Source organism: Jaculus jaculus, chromosome 1, assembly GCF_020740685.1.
Source record: "Jaculus jaculus isolate mJacJac1 chromosome 1, mJacJac1.mat.Y.cur, whole genome shotgun sequence".
Taxonomy (NCBI): Eukaryota; Metazoa; Chordata; class Mammalia; order Rodentia; family Dipodidae; genus Jaculus; species Jaculus jaculus.
Window position 1 is genome coordinate 323762800 of NC_059102.1, and position 24120 is coordinate 323786919.

Consider the following 24120-nt stretch of genomic DNA (forward strand, 5'->3'; position numbering starts at 1 on the left):
GAACTGAATACAATTTACAATGTGTGATGGTTATAAATCTTTTGGGGGCCAGGGGCGGAATGTGGTGGTTTGAATAGAATAGGTTGCCCCCAATATATTCAGTTGTTTGTCATTTTCATCTGTAGCCACCTGCTGGAGGCAGTGTCACTGGATGATCTTAAGGTGTGGTGGGTTTCAAATTTCAATCTAAAGATATGCAAAGTGTGCCTAGCTGGAGTTCCTGTAGTGTGCTGTGGCTTCTGACCTTTACGCTTGTGCTTCTCTCTCTGTGGTTGGTCCTGTGAAGGCAGGCCAGTTTCTTCTACCATTATGGAACTTCCCCTGGATCTGTAAGCTTCAATAAATCCCTTCCTCCATAACTGTGTCTGGTCTGGAAGTTCAGCTCAGTGAACCTGAAGCTGTCTGCTACAGCCTCCACTAAGGGTCACTCATTTGACTCTTCCTATTCTTTTGCCTTTTCCTTGTTGACTTAAAATATATCATTTTTGTTAAGGGTTATAAATGTATTTTTCTTTGAAGATCTAAGGGTAAACAGATGATAATATCAGTGCCATGAGTATACAAATTGATTTATTGTTTAAGCTATCATTCAAAGCATAAACCTAGCTGGAAGTATTTGCTACATAGTAAAGCACTATCTGGGAATAAAAACAAACAAACAAAAAATACCCAATACCTTTTCTTTCAGCTATAGGCCATTACACCATTACTAATCTGCTTTCTCTCTCCCTCTAATTTGCTTCCTCTGGACATTCTGTATCAACGTAATCATACAGTAGAAGGTTTTTTTTGTTTTTGTTTTTGTTTTTTTTTCTGTTGGTGGAAGAGTCTCACTCTAGCTCAGGCTGACCTCAAAGGCAGTTCTTTACCTCAGCCTTCCAAGTGCTGGGATTAGAGGCCTGGCTTGTTTGTACTTTTGTCTGTAATGAGTGATGCTTTTTCGTTGTGTTGGATTGGTGTGAATGGGGGTCCACACTTGCTGTGGTACGCGTGTGGAGAGCAGAGTCTCATCCACCTTGTGTGAGGCAGAGTCTGTGTTTGTGGTTGTGTTTGCCAGGGTAGCTGATCTGGGAGCTTCAGGCACCTTCTCCTGTGTCTGCCCCTGTTCTTACTGTAGGCGCATTGTGCGGTAGTGCCCAGCTTTACAAGGTGCTGGGATCTGAAATCAGGTTGTCACTCTTGCATGTAAGCTCTTTATCGACCGAGCATCTCCTGTCCTGCTGTGTGTAACTTTTCGAGGACCTGCCAGTCTGCTTTCCAGGGCAGCCACATCAATTTATATGCTTACCAAAAGCGTGTGAATTTCTCTGTATCTTTACCAACATTTGTTGATATCTGGCTTTAATTGTAGCCAGTTTTATTAAGATACAATTAACATGTCATAAAGTGTACCTTTCTAAAATGTTCAGTTTAGTGGTTTTATTATAGTCACAGGGTTGTGTAACCATCACCAGTAATGAGTTCTAGAATCTTTTATCCCCTTGAAAAGAAACTACATATCCGTTAGCAGTCCTCCCCATTCCTCCCTTCCCTCAGCCCATGGCAACCAATAGCTCATCATAAATCTTACATGGCTATGAGGGACAAGTTCATATTGTCTGATGGTTGCCATAACAATTTAGGCATTTACTCAGCACTGGTAACCATGGAGTCTAAGCATTTGACAGAAAAGTTCAACAAATGGCCAGAGCCTGAGATAGACAGTCCATAGAAACTAAGAAAGGGAGATTCTTCTAAACTGACCTGCCAATTCAGTGCCCTGTCTGGTTTCACTGGTGGCCTTCACAGTGTGTCCAGCTGGGTGATGGCAAGGAGGGCTCAAAGGTCGAGGAAGACAAGCCTTGGAAGTAGATCTGTGGCCTGGAGTCAGGCTAGTGTAGGGAGAAGACCTCTGATTTGAAACTTGGCTCTTCCTGATCCTACTTACTTGATCTTCCTTGTCTTCCCATATCTGTCAGGAAGCTGATACTACACATCCTGAGAAGGAGCATCCCAGTGTGTTAAGAAGTTTGTAAAATGCCCAGCTAGAAACAGGCCCTTAAAAATGGTAGTTGTATTGTGTGTATCACAGAGTGGTTTTGTTTTGTTTTGTTTTGTTTTGTTTTTCGAGGTAGGGTCTCACTCTAGCCCAGGCTGACCTGGAATTCACTATGGAGTCTCAGGGTGGCCTCAAACTCATGGCAATCCTCCTACCTCTGCCTCCCGAGTACTGGGATTAAAGGCATGCGCCACCACGCCCAGCCACAGAGTGGTTTTTTGAGTGGCAAGTCTTGGAGAGTTCAGCAAAATTAAGAAATTACATTGACTTATGTCTTTTTTTATCTTTATTTTTTTTTCCAAGGGTCTTGTTCTAGCCCAGGCTAACCTGGAATTAGTCTCCGGCTGTCTTAGAATTCATAGGGATCCTCCTACCACTGCTTCCCAAATGCTCAGATTAAAGGCATGCGCCCCTATCCCTGGCTATCTTAAGTCCTTTGTCAGTACCCTTTTGATGGTATGGTTTCACTTTTGTGGTACTGAGGACTGAACACAGGCCTACACCAGCAGCCCTGAGATCTTGAGGTTTTCTTATCACTGCCCCACTTCTTTAATGAATATTCCTAGAAACAATTCCAGTTTAATGTTAGGTATGACATGCTTGCTGGCACGTTACTGATTCCTAAAATGACAACCAGTGGATGCCGTCATCCATGAATGAATCCCCAAGGCAGAGTTGCATCTTTTTTTTTTTTTTTTTCAGCTTTAAAGTCCTCATAGTTTTTATCAGTCCCAATGATGTTCAAACATCCCCATAACCCAAGGTCTTTTAACTGAGCCATAAAACCAAAAAATCCCCCCCAAATCCATAATGGCACAGAATAAATATTTACACTGCAAAAGATGGCATTGGGCATAGCAAAGGAATATTCAACCAATACAAGATTTAAACAGGGCAAACATCAAACTTTGTAGCTCCAAGTTCAGCAACTCTAGTCAATGACAAATCTCCAAGTTCGATAATTCAAACCACTGACAAGTCTCTGGAGTTCCAGTTCTGCCCCTCCAGCTAGGCTGCTCACAGTCTTGGAAAACTTCATTGGGGCTGGCAGCTTTCCTTAGCAGCCATCTTGTGGTCCTGGCATCTCCACTGGGTTTGCACTGCAACCCACGGTCTATCCTCACGGCTCCATCAGGTCTCCAAGCAGGCATCCAGCAAACCTGCTTCACACTGCCCATGGACGTTTCCAAAACACAAGACTGTGTTGCAAACTCAGTGTCCCTCTCTTTCCTACACTTCTTATACTCCATAATACCAGGTGGGGTGCCAGTTTGTTACCCCAGGGGAGGATAAAGCAAACTTTGAAGAACAGGACACTCCTTGAGCACTCAGACCCCTTTCTACATTCTTCCTGTTGCCCCAGTGCTGATCAGCTGGCCCAATCTCAAAGGTTGTAATCTCTCACACAATTGCAACTGAATGGGCAGAAGTGCTTTCCTGTGGCCTTTGACTTCTCCCCGAGGTTAGGATGGAACCTTGTCTAGGGGGTTGCACGGCACATGTTTCAGCTCAGCCCTTCAGGAGAAGCTCACTTGTCTTGTATCTGTGATGGCCAAGATTCTTCTCTTTGATCTTTAAGCCAGCTAACCAGAGGCTGGTAATCAAAAGACTGTTAATATCTTGATGAATTCAGGGAGCAGTGCTTGATCTTCTCTGTAAGAATAGTTAGAGCTGGTTGTTTATCTCCTAAAGACTTCTAGGTACCTTCCTGGCAGGATTGGACCTTGTGCAACTGTTCTTCTCTCCCCCACCTCCCAAGGTTTCACTCTAACCCAGGCTGACCTGATACTCTGTAGTCTCAGGGTGGCCTCAACAGAGCTGCATCTTTTGTAGCTGGCTGTGACCACAGATGAACCTTTCTAACTGGCCTCCAAACTCAAGTGCCTGGTGGAATGAGCTGGCTGACATCTTTGTTGGAGTTCTGGCCAGTACTGAGGTAGTTAAAATTGGTGGGGAACTTGGCGATATTGGAGTCTATGCCATAGCCTAGGCACATTCAAACTAAAACCTGAAACTCCCTGGCTGAGGCCCTATAGCAGTACTGATAGAGCTGTGTTCACTGTATTGGTAAAAGACGTTTTACTCCCTTATTGATTATGCACAAGCTTCCAAAGTCCTGGTTTATCTTACCTCTGCCGCTAATAGGTGGTCTAACTCCTTTCACATAGAGTTCTTTGGAAACTGACATGCAAAAATTCTAGCCTCTGGGCTGGAGAGATGGCTTAGCGGTTAAGCGCTTGCCTGTGAAACCTAATGACCCCGGTTCGAGGCTCAACTCTCCAGGACCCATGTTAGCCAGATGCACAAGGGGGCGCACACATCTGGAATTCGTTTGCAGTGGCTGGATGCCCTGGCGTGCCCATTCTCTCTCCTTATCGCTATCTGCCTCTTTCTCTGTCTGTCGCTCTCAAATAAATAAATAAAAATATTAAAAAAAAAATACCAGCCTCTCTTTATGCTTCCTTCATTGAGAGTTAGATCAACTGATCACACCTCCTCTGAAAGATAACCATTTTCCTTCCTTCCTTCCTTCCTTCCTTCCTTTCTTCCTTCCTTCCTTCCTTCCTTCCTTCGTTCCTTTCTTTCTTTCTTTCTTTCTTTCTTTCTTTAATTTCGTTTTGTTTTTCAGCTTTTCAAGGTAGGGCTCAGGCTGACCTGGAAGTCACTATTTAGTCTCAGGGTGGCCTTGAACTCATGGTGATCCTCCTACCTCTGCCTCCCAAGTGCTGGGATTAAAGGTGTGCACCACCATGCCTGGGCTAAGCCATTTTCTTCATATGAGTAAAACAAGTGTTCCTGATTTATATAGTCAGATCAATTTTGAATCAGAAGAAACTTTAAGGTTTCTTTAGAGGGGAAAAAAAAGTCCCATCTTGAAAAGTATTCTTTTTTTTTTTAAAAAAAATTGATTTTTCCATAACAGACTTCCCCATACAGTTCTGTAGATCAGGAGACTGACCTTGCTGTGGCTAAAGCTTGTCAGCATGACCACATTCTTCTAGAATCTCCATGGGAGAGTCAGTTCCCCGCCTTTCCAGCTTCTGTTATCACACATGGTTCCTTCCTTCATCTTCACAGCCACTAATGGCTTGTATTCATACTGTGTCACTGCCTCTACTGTCTCCCTGTTCTGTGCTTAAGGACCCTTGTCATCACATGGGGCCCACTTCAAAAATAGCTGATGAGCAGCGGTTGTAATTTATCTTCTCGTTGCTGGTACAAAGCACCGGACTAAAAGCAGCTGACGAAAGGTTTTTATTTTGGCTTACAGGCTTGAGGGAAAGCTTCATGATGGCAGGGGAAAGCATGGCATGAGCAGAGGCTGGATGCCACCTACTATGGCAGCCTTTTTTTTCATCTGTTGCTTTAGTTCCTCTTTGCAATGTGAGAGAGCTTTTGTTAGTCATTTTTGGGAGCCTTATTCTTCCCATCTAACAAGACTTTTTTTTTTTTTTAAACTTACTTATTTGCTAGGGGCAGGGGGAGAGAGAGGCAGATAGAGAGAGTGGGTGCGCCAGGGCCTCTAGCCACTGCAAACAAACTCCAGACGTGTGCCACCTTATGTATCTAGCTTATGTAGGTTCTAGAGAATCGAATCTGGGTCCTTTGCAGGCCAGCTCCTTAACCGTAAGTCATCTCTCCAGCTCCATGAAAAGATTTTTAATTAAGTTATAGTAATGATGGTTTTATAGACCAAAAGAATTCTGTACTTTATGATTTTTTACCATATTAATTTGTAGAGCCCTGCAGGGTGACTTAGTTGGGAGGTATTTATTGAGGTTTGAATACCAAGCATTATACAACTGTTGTGAACCCACTTTTCAGTTTCATGTGTTCAAGTGAGGTATAAGTAACAAGCAAGTAAAAAAAAAATGAGAGTTACAACAGATAAGCAAGTCTGTGGCTATGGAAGCGCACTGTCCAGAAGAGTTGTGGAAGCTTCCAGGAGAAATTAGTATCTAAGCTCAGATAGGACAAGTATGTACAAGTCACGTAAAGTAGATGGGGCTAAGGAGGAAAGATGTCAGGGTGGCTCGGAAGGCGAGAAGAGGTATCCTGTGTGTTGGCAGCTCTTCATATTTACCTTGGCCAAAGGAAAGTAAAAAAAAAAAAAAAAAAAGGCTTGGTGAGCTGAGGGGAAATTGCAGATATGATGCCTGAAGCTTGGAAAATTAACATGGTCCAGGTTGCAAATATTTTCTATTATTAAGAACCAGTTTGGAGCCAGGCATGGTGGCACACGCCTTGATCCTAGCACTTGGGCGGCAGAGGTAGGAGGATCGCTGTGAGTTTTAGGCCACTCTGAGGTGACATGGTGAATTCCAGGTCAGCCTGGGCTCAAGTGAAACCCTACCTCGAAAACAAACAAACATACATGGACTTTACTCATGGGTTTGACCAAGACAGTGACATGACATGAGCTAAAGTGTGCCAGTGAGTTGGAGCATCATTGGAGCATCAGAATTAGAGGTGGTGGAACCAGGTGAGGGGCTTTGGCAGTAATCTATACAAGCATGCTGGGGATCTCTACTTAGGGCATTGTGAGCTTTGTGGCTACAAAGAAGTAAGTCGATTCAGAGTTGTCAAGGAGGTTGGCTTCCCAAGAGGTGAGGGGTCACTGGGGCCCACTTAGAGGCTGTCCAGAGAACACCAGGGTCTCTGAGGCAAGCAAGGGCTCTCTGATGGTGATGGCAGTTACGTTTTCATGACTATCCTCCTACCTCTGCTGGGATTAAGGGCATGTGCCACCATGCCTGGCTAAATTTACATATTTTTATCAAGTAGGTAAATTACATATTTTCATATAAGGTCACATAAGTTTGAAAATTTTGTTTACCTTCATCCTGGAGAACCACGAAGTATTTTCTGTTTGATAGCTGATAAATTCAGTGTCCTTGGAATAAACTCAAAATGTGGTCAAGTTTAGCCACCTTGATCTTATCAAAGCTAGTGTTCTGGTGATGGACAAGTTCTGTGTTGATTTCACATGAAATTTTGGTTCTTGAGTTGTTTGTTGACCTGGATAAGAAGTTTAAGCATTAAAGCATTAAAAAAAAAAAAAACTTAAGAAATGGCATAAGAAATTGCATGCTTGGGCAAATCCCTTGCATATTTTTAGTTTTTAATAAGATGTGTTAGAGTGTAAAATGTCTAATCAAACTTCTAAGAGGAAAATGAGGGCTTCCCAACATTGGTGCTAATTGGCATATTTTACATAATTTGGAATCTCAATCCCAGCCATATTTGGGTGTGCCAGTTATGCAGTGACTTCCACATGTAAACAGCTTGGAGTAAGCGCTGGTAACAGAGAGGAAGGGCGACGGAAAGGGGCAGCTGCCCGTGGATTAGCTGCTTCAGTTCAGGGCCGAGGGACCTGGAGACTGACCTTGGCCTGGCCTGTGCCCCTCTCATTGGCAGACATTTATGAACTCCTTTGGAGCTTCATAAAGTTCACTTTGTGAAATGCTTTCTCAAATCCCCCGTGTATCTGCAAAATCTTAATTTTGGACTTGGGATACAATGTGTCTGGTGTAATGAGCCCTTTATATGGAAAGGAAAAAATAAACAAGGTCGTCTGGCTGGAGGCGGTACTGAGGCAGGTTCATAGATTGAGGCGGTGGCTCACTCTGACTTAGGAACATTTCTAGTGAGTAAGTGGAGCCCTGGCTCCTGGAGTGCCGAGCAAAGCAAACAAGCTATAAAAAGGACTTGCTCCTTTTGCCCAGGAAAAGCGGCCTTTGTGACATCTGTCCGGGGAGAATGAGGCTGCTCTTTGTAAGGTGTGCACAGCGCTCTCCAGAGTCTGCCGTGACCGCACTTCCACAGAGAACTCAGCCAAGGAGACATGTGTTCCCTCAGGCGCCCTGAGTCCTGTCCTTCATGGTTGTCCAAAGTGTTAGCGGTGGTTTCCAGATGTCCCTTAAACTCCAGCAATAATCCTAAGCAATCAGGAGGCAGAGGCAGAAGAATCACCCATGAGTTCAAGGACAGCAAAGTTGTGCCGCCTAGACTGATGCGCTGTAGCAGTTCCTGTCTTGTCACCCTGCACTGACCTGAAACTACACACCCAACAGAACAGGGCTGCCACTCTGAGTGCCTGCCAAGGTCTGAGTACACTGTACGTGTCACCCTCTTTATCCTTTGCCAGTCCTTTATTGCCTGGGTTAATAGCATGGCATGACCCAGCCTAACCTCTTAACCACAGTCCTGCCTGGCTGCGACTGAAAGCAGAGGCTGTAGCCAGAGGGCATGGGAGGAGAGGGTGCCACGTGGACCAAGGGGGTAGTTATGCCATAATTACATAATGCATCCCTTTGACCCCAGGTCAGGTCAGAAGGACTGTGTCTCTGTTTCACATTTATCTTACTCGTACTGCTTGCTAGTGGCTAGTGTTGAGGAAGAAGGAGGAATATTTTCTTTTTTGCCACATCAGTGTGTTTAAGACAGTGACTGACAAAATTTAAATAGGGAGCGTGCCCCTCTCATCTTTCCAGTATTAGCCAGCTGCGTAGAGTGAAGAAGTGTGACACGGAACGTGGTTTGCAGCTCACCTCGGATCAGCCTTGCAGGAGGATGGCTGACACAGACCCCAGCCTCACGGGCCAGGCAGTTTGAAGAATTAAGTTACACAGTGACTCAGAGAATCATTACATAAAATCACAGAACTGAAAGGCCTTTTCTCTTTTACTATTTCTTAACTGCAGTAAAACATAACATAAACTTGCCCTTCTAATTGTCAGTGGTGGCGGGGCAGAAATACAGCAGCCTGAGGGGTTCCCTTATCCTCCCGCCGGGCAACTCTGGAGCCTGGGCTTCGCCATGGAAAGGAGTTTTAGGACAAGACTCTGCAGCATGGAGTTGGAGGGTTGTTTTTTTTTAATTTTTTGATTTTTTTTGAGGAGCTTCTTTTCTTCCCATGTCCCAGTAATTGTCCCTGTCTTTCTATCCTGTCTCATAAGCACTCTTTGTTCAATGCAGTCGTGTTAAGTCAGTGGCATTAATTATATTCATAATGTAGTCATGGCCACAATTTCTAAAACATTTATCACCCCAGGCAGAGCCTTTGTACTCCTCCCCCTCCGGTGCTCCCTTCCCTCGCCTGCAGTCAGACTCCCGTGTTCTCACTTGGCTCTTGCTCATCCTCCCGATTCCCTTTACTTCCTTGTCCTGAGCTTCATTTAGCTCTTGGAGCATGTCTAAATCAGTTGCCTTAAATTCTTTGGTAAATCCGATATTTAGTCTTCCTCGGATGTTTTCTGTCACTTGGTTTCATTCCTCACGTGGGCCATTCTACAGTGCTTCCTTATGATTTTTTTTTTAATTTTTTGAAGTTATTTATTTGAGAGTCAGAGAAAGACAGATAGACAGAGAGAATGGGCACAACAGAGCCTCCAGCCACTGCAAACAAACTCCAGGCACATGTGCCACCTTGTGCATATGGCTTACATAGGTCCTGGGGAATCGAACCAGGGTCCTTTGGCTTCGCAGGCAAACGCCTTAACTGCTAAGCCATCCCTCCAGCCATTCCTTATGTTTTTTTGTTCGGGGATGGAGGGCGTTAGTCCTGCAATGCTGGTAACCCTGGAGGGCTGTCTTAGCTTGGGTTCCTTTCCTGGTCTGTACTGGGCTCAGGTCCTCCTTTAACATAGCCAGGCTGCTTGTAATTCTGCCTCAGCCATCACTTCTTGCTTGCACTGCTGAGCTTATAGATTCTCCAGGGGTGAACATTCAGGCTCTTCTCAGGTTTTCTCAGAGCAGGCATCTTTTCTGGAAACCTGCTCACCCAAGCAAGCACTTTTGAATGCCTCCTTTCCCAGGGAAGCTTTATTCCCGTTGCTTCCTTTCTGGCTTTACATATCATTTTGTAACCCAACTGCGTACGTGAGTGTGTGTTTCATTCCTGACAGTATTTCCTAGCAATGCTGGTACTTTTCTGCTCGGAAAGGCTTCTCAATTAGGCACGTCCCCGATAGGCACCTGTCAGCCTTCCAGGTGGCCCAGCCAGGTTAGGTCCATGGAGACATGGAAGCAGGCACTGCCTGTCTGCCATTCCACTTATGTTCCTTAAAACCCTCTAATTCTAGGCCTCCCAGAGCAAAAATTGTGTCCAGAAGCATGTAATTAAGTGCAGAGACTACTGTGTAGTGTTTTTGTTTGTTTTCTTCCAGGCATGGTCTCACTCTAGCCAAGGTGAGCCTCTTACCTCAGCCTCCCAAGTGCTGGGATTAAAGGTGTGTGCCACCATGCCCGGCTTGTATTTGTGTTTTAATTGAAAACTTTATTCTCTGAACATTTTGCCTAATGGTATATTCACTGATGGCTATTTCTATTGAGTTGTATACCCCACTGTTCCCACCCCCACCCAGGGCTCTCCTCAGTGGGTTATCCGTATTCACTGTGGAGTTCTGTAGGGACCAGTAAGTCCACGGGGTGGGGGGAGACAATAGCTCAGAACACTCCTCCCCGCCCCATGGCTTTTACAGTTTTTCAGCCCCTCTTCTTCCATGTTCCCTGAGCCTTGGATTATTTTTTTATATTAGCAATTTTTAGGTAAGTATGCCATTGATGTAGAAACTTGAACCAACTTTTCTTTGGGAAGCAATAATGTGTCTGTTTTAGAGGTAGGGAGAAAAAAAAAAAACCCTTCAAAAACATTGACGTCTTAAAACAGTAGTGGCATACACCTTTAATCCCAGCACTTGGGAGGCAGAGGTAGGAGGATCGCTGTGAGTTCGAGGCCACCCTGAGATTCCATAGTGAATTCTAGGTCAGCTTGGGCTAAAGTGAGACCCTACCTCAAAAAAACAAACAAACAAAAAAAAAAAGATTGCCGGACGTGGTGGTGCACGCCTTTAATCCCAGAATTTGAGAGGCAGAGGTAAGAGGATTGCTTGTGAGTTCATGGCTGAGACTTCATAGTGAATTTCAGGTCAGCCTGGGCTAGAGACCCTACCTTAAAGAGAAAAAGAAAAGAAAAGAAAAAAAGCTAATGATAGTCATATTTGTTACATTGTGGATAACCCTTGACATGGTAAGTGAAATAAACTAGACAAAAAGATACCTATTATATAACTCCATTTATATGAGGATCTTAGAATGGGAATCAATACCAACAGAAAGTTGATTACATGTCTCAAGGCCAGAGAGGGAGGGGAATGGATACAGAGTTTCTGTTTGGGGATGGTGAAAAAGTTTGGAATTGTATATTGGCTTTGGTTGCGTAACACTGTGAATATATTTAGTACCACTGAATTATATATTTCAAAATAGTTGAAGTGTTTGCTCTTCTGATGGTTTTTGCATGTGTGTATGTGTGTGTTTACATGTATGTGGTTACACGTGTGTGTGGATATGTGTGCAAGTGTGTGTGCATGCATGTGGAGGCCAGAGGTTGACTTTAGTTGTCTTCCTAGATTGTTGTCCACCTTGTTACTGACAGAGGGCCTCTCACTGAACCTGGAGCTCACCGAGTCAGCTAGATAAGCAGCCAGTCAGCCCCAGAGATTTTCCTGTGTCTGCTCCCTGGCACTGGGATTGAAAGTGCATGCTGCCATACCCATTTTTTGTGTGGGTCCTGGGGATCAGAACCCAAGTCCTCATGCTTGTGTGGCAAGCACTTTACAGAGGAAGCCATCTCTCCAGCCCTTGTTTCTTTGTGAAAGAACAATCATGGGGTCGGGGGAAGGTGGGGAGAGAGAGAAATTCAGTCTTCCAAACTCAGTGTTAGGAACATATTTACTTTGATTGTAGCTTGATAAGTTTTCCTCTATTCCTTTGGATTTTTGTTTGTTTGTTTGTTTTTGTTTTTGTTTTTCGAGGTAGGGTCTCACTGTAGCCCAGGCTTACCTGGAATTCACTATGGAGTCTCAGGGTGGCCTCGAACTCACGGCGATCCTCCTACCCCTACCTCCCAAGTGCTGGGATTAAAGGCTTTTTTTGTTTGTTTGTTTTTTGTTTTTTGTTTTTTGAGGTAGGGTTTCACTCTAGTCCAGGCTGACCTGGAATTCTCTATGTAGTCTTAGGGTGGCCTCGAATTCAAGGCAATCCTCCTACTTCTGCCTCCCTTGTGCTGGGAGTAAAGGCATGTGCCATCACGCCTGGTGCCTCCTTTGGACTTTTTGAGACAGTGTCTCAAAGCCCAGGCTGGCCTGAAACTTACTCTGTAGCCTTAGGCTTGCCTTGAACTCATGATTCTCCTATTTTAGTCCCCCAAGCAGTGGGATTACAAGGATATACCACCATGTCTAGCTCTTAGTTGCCAAATCATGTGGATTATCTCATGTAATCTTTACCATAGTAATTTTATTTCATTTATTTGAGAGATAGCAAAGCAGAGGGAGAGAATGGGTGCACCAGGGCCTGTAGCCACTGCAAATGAACTTCAGATGCATGGGCTACCTTGTGCATCTAGCTTTCATGGGTGCTGAGTAATTGAACCCAGGTTCTTTGGCTTTGCAGGCAAGTACCTTAACTGCTAAGTCTTCCCTCCACCCTTAGCCTATGTTTATAAATGAGGAATCTGAGGCACCGGAAGATTAAATAATGTATCGTGGCTCATACAAGGCACACTAGACAATCTCACTTCAACCTCTGTTACATTATACTCTTTCTATTACAACTACTCTGGGACCCCACACCCAGCCACAAGCAGCTGATGGAGGAGAGGGCTTACTTTGGCTTACAGTCTCCAGGGAAAGCTTCATGATGGCAGCCAAAGGATAGTGGAACAGAGGGTGGACACACTTCTTGCCTCATTAGGTGGAGGATAGCAGCAAGAGTGAGCCAAGCTCTGGCAAGAAGGAGCTGGCTCAAATATCCCAAAGCCTACCCTCAGGAACACACCTCCTCCAGCAAGACCCCACCTCTCCAAATGCTACCAAATTGAGGACCAAGCATTCAAAACACATAAATTAAGCTGGGCGTGGTGGCGCACGCCTTTAACCCCAGCACTCAGGAGGCAGAGGTAGGAGGATCGCTGTGAGTTCAAGGCCACCTGAGACTCCATAGTGAATTCCAGGTCAGTCTGGGCTAAAGTGAGACCCTACCTCGAAAAACCAAAAAAATAAAATAAAATAAAAATAAGTTATGGGGGACATGTGATTCAAACTACGACACTTGCTTTTGCTCAGTTTTCAAGCGTGTTTCAAGGAACGCTGGTTTACAGTTGACTTGTCAAAACCTGCTGCAGGACAGCAACTGCACATGCTCCCTCTCCGAGCATGCTGGTAGCGGTGTTTCTGCAGGATGGTTCTGCCTCCGGCCTCACTCAGCAAGACGACACATGAAAAAGAGGGAGGCTGTTTGTAAGTGGTGGAGTTTGGCTTCTGTAACTGTCTCAATGTTAGTGCAACTTTCAGATTCTTTATTTGATCTAGCCTCAGTGCAGTGAACGCATCATTTCTCCTTGAACACTTTGTTTAAAGAAAGCTTTTATAAATGCTGTAAAAGTAGTTTTCTTTTCTACTACCTTTCTTCCAAAATCAGGGCACACATGTGTAGTAAGGAGCAAAATTATGAATAAGCAGATAGTATTTCTTACTTAAATATTCTGTCACAGCAGAGGCCCCTTGAGTGCAGAGGCAACCTCACCTAAGGGAAGGGGAAAGGAAGGTTTAAACAGAGTGACTGACCTGCCCCAAGTCACAGAGCTGTTAAGCAGTAGGACTCAGACCTGGGCGGCTTGGCTTCAGGACCAGTGATCTTAGTGGATCTCTGGTGGTTTTCGGTTGCTTCATCTGTGGTTTCTGATACTTGTTTCATAGAGTTCTTGTGATACAGTGGATATAGGATGTGACACCCTCTGTGATACTTACTAGCCCTTTAAAAGGTACTTGTTTATCTACTTGGGGGAGAGAGAGAAGCAGAGAGAGAGAGAGAGTGGCACACCAAGGAATCCAGCTGCTGCAAACGATCTCCAGATGCATGCACCACCATGTGCATCTGGCTTACGTGGGTTCTGGGGAATCAAACCTGGGTCCCTAAGCTTCATAGGCAAGCGCCTTAACCGCTAAGCCATCTCTCCAGCCCCTACTAGCATTTTCCTTCAAGAAGTATTTGACTACTGGTTCTGTGTCATGCTGTGTGCTAACTCGTAAAGTCACTGTACTGACTCACTCACCTGACTTCTAAAAGCTCATGATCTCTCTAGGCTAAGAGAATAGCATAAACAAAGGCAAGTTGTTTTTTTACCCCTAAGACTGACGTATGAATGGTGTCCCTGTAGTCTGATGTACAATATTTAAAACGTGCTAAGTTGGGCTAGAGAAATGGTTTAGCGGTTAAATGCTTGCCTGCGAAGCCTAAGGACACTGGTTCAAGGCTCAATTCCCCAGGACCCACGTTACATTTGCAGGCAGTGGCTGGAGGCCCTGGCACGCCCATTCTCTCTCCGTTGCTCTCAAATAAATAAAAAAAGAACAAAAAAAATGTTTTAAAAAAACGTGCTAAGTCTTTCCTAGTCCTTCCCCCGTGCCCACACATGCCCGTCATTAAAGCTTATGTCACTGCTGTCCCCATCTCAAATATAATGGTTGCCACTGTCTTCACCTATGCCTTGCTGCCTTCTGTGCAACATCTTGCAGGTCCCCTGAAATTGCCTGTGATGTGTTTTTTTAACTTAACAGAATTTATTTGCATAAAGAACAGTTGATGGGCTGGGCAGCGTGCAGAATCAGCAGGAGTTCAGAGAGCCCCACTCTACTCTGTGAACACAAAGATTTGCAAACTGAACATGGAAGCAAAGGAGAAACTTCAGCCGGGTGTGGCACATGTAACCCCGGGCTCTGAAGACCGAGGTCAGAAGGATTCAAGAAGTGTCAGGCCAAACCAGGCTGCATAGCCAGTTCTAGACTAGTCTGAATTACCTAGTGAGACCTGTCTGAAAAACAAAACAAAGCAGAGGTAGGAGGATCACCACAAGTTCAAGGCCAGCCTGGTATAGAATGAGACCCTACCTTGAAAAACAAAGTAAAATTATTCGACTAACTAAAGCAAGGTTCTTGCCTTATTTGAATATGGTATGGCTGTAGTTTCTGATTGGTTAAGTTCAAGTTTCATTTGTTTTATGCTGAATTGGATTTTGGTTGGCTTAGAACTGAAACTGTTTTCAGTTTAATGACCTTCGTGTTTGCTATAACAGAGGGTTCACACAGAGGGTTCCGTGGTTAAGTAAGATTGGATATGCTGACTTAGGTACTTCATCAGGGCTTTCTTTCATATTTATTTATTTATTTATTTATTTATTTGAGGTAGGGTTTCATTCTAGTCCAGGCTGACCTAGAATTCACTGTGTAGTCTCAGGGTGGCCTCAAACTCATGTTGATCCTTCTACCTCTACCTCCCAGACTATTGGGATTAAAAAGGCGTGTGCCACCACACCCAGCTCTGGGGTTCCTTCTTTTTTTTTTTTTTTAATTGACGATGTTCATACATGCACAAAACATTGACCATAAATATTTAGAGGGCAAGTTGATGGGCACAACATGTCCACTTAGTCCTACTACAGCGGTAGCTTTTCTCCTCTCCCAAAGCCTAGACTTTCCCAGCACTGGGCTTTTAACTAGGTTTTTCAGTACCAGGCAGGAATTCCTCCCCGTGGAGGTGGCCTCAAATCCAGTAAGAGAGCGGTTGGCTGTTCCTGTACCCGTCATGCCGCTGTTGTGTGACTGGGCTGTGACACTTCATTCTCTTGATTACTTACGACATAAAGTACCAACTGTGGGGGGTTTGCCTGTGAGTGGTCCCTTAGCCTGAAGCTACATGCTCGTATCTCGGCTACATTCCCTGATGGCAGGCCAGTGCCAGATTACAAGAGGGAGCTTGAACATCATGGTGCAGTCTTAGTTTTAAGGTCAAAGTCATTAAAGGATGGTCTTCTGCAAAGTGCCTCTCAGCAGCCATCGGGGTAGACTATAAGCCACATGAATGTGGCAGGACTGACAGAATTCAGGAGGCCTGACAGAGTCAGCTGTCAAAGTCAAGGTAATTCCACTAATCTATGACCCAGAGTTATTGCAAATAATCTTTTTCATTAATTAACATTGCTCCTTGGCCTCTTGGCTAATAGCAAGTATAAAAACTGAAAGCCTTAGCCAGGCATGGTGTCGCACACCTTTAATCCCAGCACTCGGGAGGCAGGGGTAGGAGGATCGCCATGAGTTCAAGGCCACCTTGAGAGTCTATAGTTAGTTCCAGGTCAGCCTGGACCAGAGTGAGACCCTACCTCGAAAAACAACAACAACAAACAAACAAACACCACTTAAAGCCTCAATCGAAATATGTGAACTGTAGTCTCTGTTTTAGACTTGATAAAGCTGACAGGTGTTCAGCTAAACCAGGCCTTATGAATTTGCCTGTCACTGTCTGGAGAACTTATACGTAGCAGCCCATGTTGCTTAATGGGTAGCTTTAGCTATAAGCCACTTGGTTTTAACAGAGGAAGGTAAATAGAATTGTTTTTTATTGCCAGCTGTGTGGATTCATGCATGGCAATGAAAATGGAAATGAAAGTGGTTATTCACGTTTTGATTTTGTTTTCTTCCGTAACTATAAATGTAGCTTTTCTAGTGATTCTTTATGCATCAGAAAAAAATTATAGCAAGGCATGGTGGCTCACACCTTTAATTCCAGCACTCCAGAACAGATGTCGGAGGATTGCTGTGAGTTTGAGGCAGCCTGGAATTACAGAGTGAATTCTAGGTCAGCTTGGGCTAGAGCGAACCCCTGCCTGGTAAAAAAGTTAGTGCTAATTCATAAAACATAATTATATTTATATTTTTGTTTTTTCGAGATAAGGGCTCACTCTAGCCCAGACTGACCTGGAATTCACCATGTAGCCTCAGGGTGGCTTCAAACTCATGGTGATCTTTCTACCTCTGCCTCCCGAGTCTTGGGATAAAGGTGTGTGCCACCCCAACTGGCACATTTATATTTTTCAAGCAAAGCTTTAGTAATACTCATAGTACATAAAAAATACCAACATCAAAATTATTTTGAGAAAATCATAGAAAAATACTGAAACTTACCTATTACCTTGTGAGTCCTTTATTGTTAAAACCTTTTAGTACATTATAATTCACAACATGCTTACAAGTACTCATGATTACTGTAGTGTTTATTTTCTGTTTTATTGCAGTCTTTTCAGGCTAAGGGTTGAGAGCACATGTGGATCTTGTCCACATTGTCTCATTTAATCCTCACACTAACATTATAAGACAGATGTTAGTTTTCCATTTATGAAAAGAAAATGAAAACAGACTGCTTCCAATACCTTCTGTAATTTTGACAAGTTACTTAATCTCTTTGACCCTCTAGTTATTTTTCCATATGGTTAATTTTATTTTCATGCTCTCCTTGATGGTCATTTCTCCTGACAGGCATTTTATTTACTTTCTGTAGGCGATTCTATTCCTTTAATGCAAGAAAAGACTTGGTGTGCAACTCGCTCTGCTGGTGGGGAAGAGACGAGCGCTAATGATCCCCCAGAAGCTCCGAAGCCAGCTCTGCAGCCTCTGTTCTCACTGATTCGTGGTGAAGTTGAGCAGATGGACTCAAGGGCACTGCCCCTTTTCCTGCATCAGGTATGGCCTCTATCCTTTGATTTGAGCCTAATAAGATTCTACCACCAGTGTTTAGAGTTGTTTAAAATCCATGTTTCCATAATGGATTCATCCCACCCATAGTTACTTAGCCCAGAGGAAAATGACTCTGAACGAGTGGCTGGTGGAAAATTTGGTGTAGTTCTGAGTGGTAGCCACATTGGCCTTGGGTAATCATTATTTTGGACAATGGCCAACACTGTTACAGCAAGAACATAGTAAGAGCCAGCTTGATGCCAAAAGGCATTCTGGCCACTAGGAAAAAGACTTCTTAACAAGGCATGTCCTTACAAGAGCCTCTGCAGAATAGGAGAGATGGTTACATAAGTGCAAGGGTAGAATCTGTACTGTCAGGCTCGACGTATGTAAGGGTTCAACTGCACAAAACGGGTGATTAACTTTCCCAGCAGGCAGTGGGGATAAGGTGGCTCTTGAGCCACATTGTTCAGGATGATTAGGTGCTCATCAGGTGAAAGAGTGGGTTAGTATCAGAAAGAGACTAGCCTGTGACAGGCATGGCAGGGATGTTGTTCGACATTAACACAGAAACAGCAGAGGTGATGATTAGCTGGTGATATTAGGGCCTTAGTTTGAGGAGCTAGAAACTTTTAACAATGAGAATTCCTTTCCTCCCTCCCTCTCCGCAACCTCTTTCTGTGTGTGCATGTATGTGTGTGTGTGTGTGTATCTTCTGGGGCTCAAACCCAAGACCTCCCATAAACTACTACTGAGCTACCCACCAGATCCCCAGAATGCTTGCAACATAGTTTCAGTGATTAGAAGGACATAGTGGAAGATGAGAACCTGGAAAGTAGAGGCCTTTTGGACAGCAGTAGGAAGCCTTTTCATATATGAGCTCATTCTGGAAAAATTTAAGTATTTGTGTGCTATATTTTATTTGTACTTAAAATGAAAATAATTGGTATTTGGAAGGGAGAAAGTTCTACATTTCTATTTGCTTCTGTTTAATTTTAACGTTTTAGTTAAGCAGTAGTTTTTTGTTTGTTTGTTTTTTGGGGTAGTATCTCACTCTAGCTCAGGCTGACCTGGAATTCACTATATAGTCTCCGGCTGGCCTTGAACTCACAGCGATCCTCCTGCCTCTGCCTCCTGCGTGCTGGGTTTAAAGGCGTGCGCCACCACGCCTGGCTTTAAGCAATAGTTTTTTAAAAGTAGAATAGGCTTTGTTCCAAAGCAGGAAGATGTACATTTTTACAAGTTTATCTCACCTTCTGTGTAGACTTGAGCAAGACCTTTGAGGAAATGTGCCCTGCTGTTTAGCCAGTGAGGAACACCACACCAAGGCAGCCTTCCTGGCCTTCAGTTTCCATAGCATTTGCACAAGCGATTGAGTTAGTGCAAGGCATTCACCATGATTGCTGTTCCGTCCGCCACACAACTTAAAGCAGCAAGTATCACCGTCTGTTCACAGCCAGGCAGTGGAGATTCCTTCTCATAGCGTGTGCCTCAACAGTAGCACTAAAGTTTGCTATGGTAGTCAGTGTCTCTTTTTCAAAGAAGAAACTGGGATAAGTCTGAAAGTGGGTTGTATATTAAATAACATTGTAATTATGGTATCATTTTTGCCAAGTAGGTGATAGCTTCACAGGTTGTATAAGGGAATATATCCTTGTTCTTGGGTGATTGGTGTACAAGTATGTGGAGATGAATTAACATGATGTTTAAAGCTTAAAATAGTTCATGGAGGGGAACATGTGAGAGGAGACACAATTTAACAAAATGGTAGCAACAAATGATAACTAAATCAAGGTCAAAAGTATATGGCTATTGGTTTTTCCCTATTTTTTAAAGTCGTCTAAGGAATTTCAGTAAAAAGTTGGGATAATGCTAGACATAGCAAATATAGGCAGGCCTTTCAAGGAGTTCAAATTTCGAAGTTGTTGTTGTAGTAGAGGTAAAAGTGGCCTTTTCGGTGGCAGTGAGCCTGTGGCAGAGAAGATCTAGCTTTTAAAAACTCACACTTCATGAGCCGGGCGCGGTGGCGCACGCCTTTCATCCCAGCACTCGGGAGGCAGAGGTAGGAGGATCGCAGTGAGTTTGAGGCCACCCTGAGACTCCGTAGTAAATTCCAGCTCAGCCTGGACTAGAGTAAGACCCAACCTCGAAAAACCAAAAAAAAAAAAAAAAAAAAAAAAATCACACTTCATGCCAGGCATGGTGGCGCACGCCTTTAATCCCAGCACTTGGGAAGCAGAGGTAGGAGGATCGCCCTGAGTTCAAGGCCACCCTGAGACTATATAGTAAGTTTCTGGTCAGCCTAGACTAGAGTGAGACCCTACCTCAAAAAAACAAAAATAATTACCATGGGATATATTTTATAATCATGGGAAATGTGAATAAAAATTTAAAAAATTATACTTCAAAAAGGGTGTAGAGAAACAGTGCTGTTTCTACCATCATCTAGGCTACAGCATGCATAAGAAAGGTAGAGGAGTCATTTGCTTAAAGCCACGCCATTGAAATACTGTATATCATGTTTACTTTTACATTTTTTTTATATTTCAAAAAAAAATGTGCCAGAAAAGCCTAATTAAATTTCATGTTATGGCAAGTTCTAGCATTGGTGTTGAGTTCCATGGTGATTACACATCCACGTCATGTTTCATTGTATCATTAGCAGTGGAGGCACAATGGGGTGTCAGTTCTAAATTTACTTCTTACTCAGTACAGCTGGATCTAAGTAAAACTCTTAGAATTTTATCAGAAACTTGGTGTACTTTAACAAGATCATTTTTTTACTTTTATTTTTATTTGTTTGTTTGAGAGAGAGAGAGAGAGAGAGAAAGAGAATGGGGCACTCCAGGGCCTCCAGCCACTGCAAACAAACTCCAGACGCGTGTGCTACCTTGTGCATCTGGCTTACGTGGGCCCTGGGGAATAGAACCAAGGTCCTTCAGCTTTGCAGGCAAACGCCTTAACCACTAAGACATTGCACCAGCCCAGAAACTTGGTATGCTTTAAAAATTTATAGGGTTAAAGTGGAGAAAAGAAAAATGCAGGAAGTAAGTGATTGTCCATCTAGAGAGCCTTGTGAGATGGTCAATTGGCTGGGATTAAACTGAGGTAGATTCAGGTGGTAAAATGGGGCCAATCACTATAATTGTGTACGTGTTTGTTGAATAGCTCAACCATATTTTGCATATTGGCATAAAATTTCCTATGAATTATTGTAATTAAAATATTATAAATTAAGTCCCATTTCTAAGTCACATGGCTTCTGTCTTGAGAATTTTACTTCAGAAGGCAGGAGCCAAGAGGCCTAGGGAAGGAGGAGAAAGGAATGTACTACATGGGCTTTGTGGCTTCAACCATCAGTAGAAGGTTTTTTTCTTTCCTTGATGGCAGTAGAAAGACCTCATTTTCTTTTCTTTTTATTTATTTATTTGAGAGCGACAGAGACAGAAAGAGGCAGAAAGTAGAGAATGGGCGTGCCAGGGCTTCCAGCAACTGCAAATGAACTCCAGATGCATGCACCATCTTGTGCATCTGGCTTACATGGGTATTGGGGAATTGAGCCTTGAACCAGTGTCCTTAGGCTTCACAGGCAAGTGCTTAATCACTAAGCCATCTCTCCCCAGCCCAAGGCCTAATTTTCATAACGTACTGCTCTTTTTACTTTGTTTAACGACTTTTCATTAAAGATTCTAATGAGGTATGTGGCTGGTGCTGGGAGGCTGAGGCACTTCAGTCCTGGCTCTGAAATGAACTTAACTGTGTGACCTTTAGCAAGTCACTTAACCTCTCTGTTTCAGTCTCCCTGTCTTGTAAAATGGGAGTAATACCTGCCTCACAGGGTTATTGGGAGGATTAACTAAAGATAATGTCTGTAAAGTATTTAAGGTTCTTGAAGATGACACTATATAAATACAAAACAAGATCTATTAAAGTTGGTTTATTTGTGAAAAAAAAAAAAAAAGTCACATTTCAAGCCAGGAGTGGTGGCACATGTTTTAATCCCAGCACTCAGGAGGCAGAGGCAGGAGGATCACCATGAGTTTGAGGCCACCGTGAGACTACATAGTGAATTCCAGGTCAGCCTGGGCTAGGGTGAAACCCTACTTTGAAAAACCTATATAAATAAATAAATGAATAAATAACTTTTCAGCCAGGAAGATGATAATGCTCTTGATCAGACCTAAAGGTTATTTAATTGCTTCATGTCTCAGGGTAAAATTCCATTCCATCTCCCAAGAAGCATCCCGGTTTCCTTAGTCCTCTGGGCTTTGTTTCTAAGTATCTCCTCAGTCTGCTTCCCCAGGAAAAGACCTGAGGACATAGTGGTGGAGCAAGGACGGGCTTTGGTTTGGTTGATGATAAGCTAAGTAGCTTTTGCCTTTAGCAATGTTGGTAGAGAATTAAATGATTTAATGTTTAATAAGCATATTATATAGTGCTTGGTTCACAATAAAATCCAAATAAATACTGAACAGTATAGCTCTATCCTTACCGTCACCCATTCAAAGTTTGGTTTTTTGGAAATCAAGGCAGATAATCTATAAAGGGATGCTCAAAATTTCTGGAAGCTGGCGCATTAGAGCAACAGGAGCCAGCTGATGGCCACAGATTAACCACTGGGACCTAATGAAATTACAAAGATTTTGCACCGCAAAGGACACAGTGAAAAAAGCAAAGAGGCAACCTACAGAATGGGAAAAAATCTTCGCCAGCTATATATCTGATAGAGGATTAATATCTAGGATATACAAAGAACTCAAAAAGTTAACTAATAAGGAATCAAACAAGCCAATCAAAAAATGGGCTAAGGAGCTAAATAAAGAGTTCTCAAAGGAAGAAATACGAATGGCATATAAGCACCTAAAAAAATGTTCTACGTCACTAGTCATCAGGGAAATACAGATTAAAACTACATTGAGATTCCATCTCACTCCTATCAGATTGGCCACCATCATGAAAACAAATGAACATAAATGTTGGCGGGGATGTGGAAAAAAAGGAACCCTTCTGCACTGCTGGTGGGAATGCAATCTGGTCCAGCCATTGTGGAAAACAGTGTGGAGGTTCCTAAAGCAGCTAGAGATTGATCTACCATATGACCCAGCTATAGCACTCCTAGGCATATATCCAAAGGACTCATCTCATTTCCTTAGAAGTACATGCTCAACCATGTTTATTGCTGCTCAATTTATAATAGCTGGGAAATGGAACCAGCCTAGATGTCCCTCAACAGATGAGTGGATAATGAAGATGTGGTACATTTATACAATGGAGTTCTACTCAGCGGTAAAGAAAAATGAAGTTATGAAATTTGCAGAAAAATGGATGGACCTGGAAAGTATTATACTAAGTCAGGTAACCCAGGCCCAGAAAGCCAAACGCCACATGTTCTCTCTCATATGGGGATCCTAGCTACAGGTGACTGGGCTTCTGCGTGAGAATGAAAATACTTAGTAGCAGAGGCCAGTAAGTTGAAAAGGAGACATAAAGGGTGGAGAAAGGAAGGGAGGAGGATACTTAATAGGTTGATATTGTATATATGTAATTACAATGATTGTAATGGGGAGGTAATATGATTGAGAATGGAATTTCAAACGGGAAAGTGTGGGGGTGGGGAGGGAGGGAATTACCATGGGATATATTTTATAATCATGGAAAATGTTAATAAAAATTAAAAAAATAAAAAATAAAAAAAAAATTTCTGGAAGCTGGTGCATTAGAGCAACAGGAGCCAGCTGATGGCCACCACCTCTGTGTAATTCACACCTTCGTGTATTCACAAGATTTCCTGTTACTTCCCAAGGGACTTACAAGCTGGAGAGAGGTGGAATTACATGTTCTTCTTTTCATAATTCCCAGTACATAACTTGTGCCTTTCATCTAGATTCATTGTTTGACATTTCCTTATTTTTTTCCTCTCTTATCCAAACACTTTCTTCACTAAAATATTTAAAGTATGTTTGAAGTACTCTGTCACTTCACACACCTATTTTAACCTTCAAGGCTGTTATCAATCCCAAGAAATTGGACACTAATCCAATAAGACCATTTAATACTCACAACATACTCAGATTGGCTCAAGATGTCCCGCAACTCCTCTGTTACCTGTTTTGTTCCTAGTCTGGATGCAGTTAAAGAGTACATGTTGCATTTGCTTGTCAAGTTATTAATTGGGACATGTACTGAATCATGCATATTGAGTAAGTCTTCTGCCACTTAGCTACATTCCCGGCCATCACCGAAGTTTTTGCTTTAATATTCTTATTTGTGTGCGTGTGCATGCACATAGGTGAACATGGGTCTCATACTTCTGTCGCTGCACGCAAGTGTCATATGCTTGCACACTTCTTCCCCCCTTTGGCTTTTTTTCTGAGGTAGAGCCCAGCAGTCCCTCAGATATGCTAAGGATGTTCCTACTTTGAGACCTTTGGTATCTCTTCCCTTTCTCAGGAGGTCACTAGAGGATGTGCTCCAGCAAAATTAGCACATGAACCAGAGACTAGGAACATA

The 24120-nt window shown here is 43.2% G+C and overlaps 1 protein-coding gene across 1 annotated transcript in view; it reads left to right on the forward strand.

The window, feature by feature from the left end:
* Window positions 1-24120, forward strand: part of Cnst (consortin, connexin sorting protein) — a 98115-nt gene that overhangs the window by 35869 nt on the left and 38126 nt on the right. Inside the window, exon 3 of the mRNA XM_045151450.1 lies at window positions 17435-17616. Coding sequence (XP_045007385.1) covers window positions 17435-17616 — 182 coding nt within the window. The remainder of the gene's footprint in view (window positions 1-17434; window positions 17617-24120) is intronic.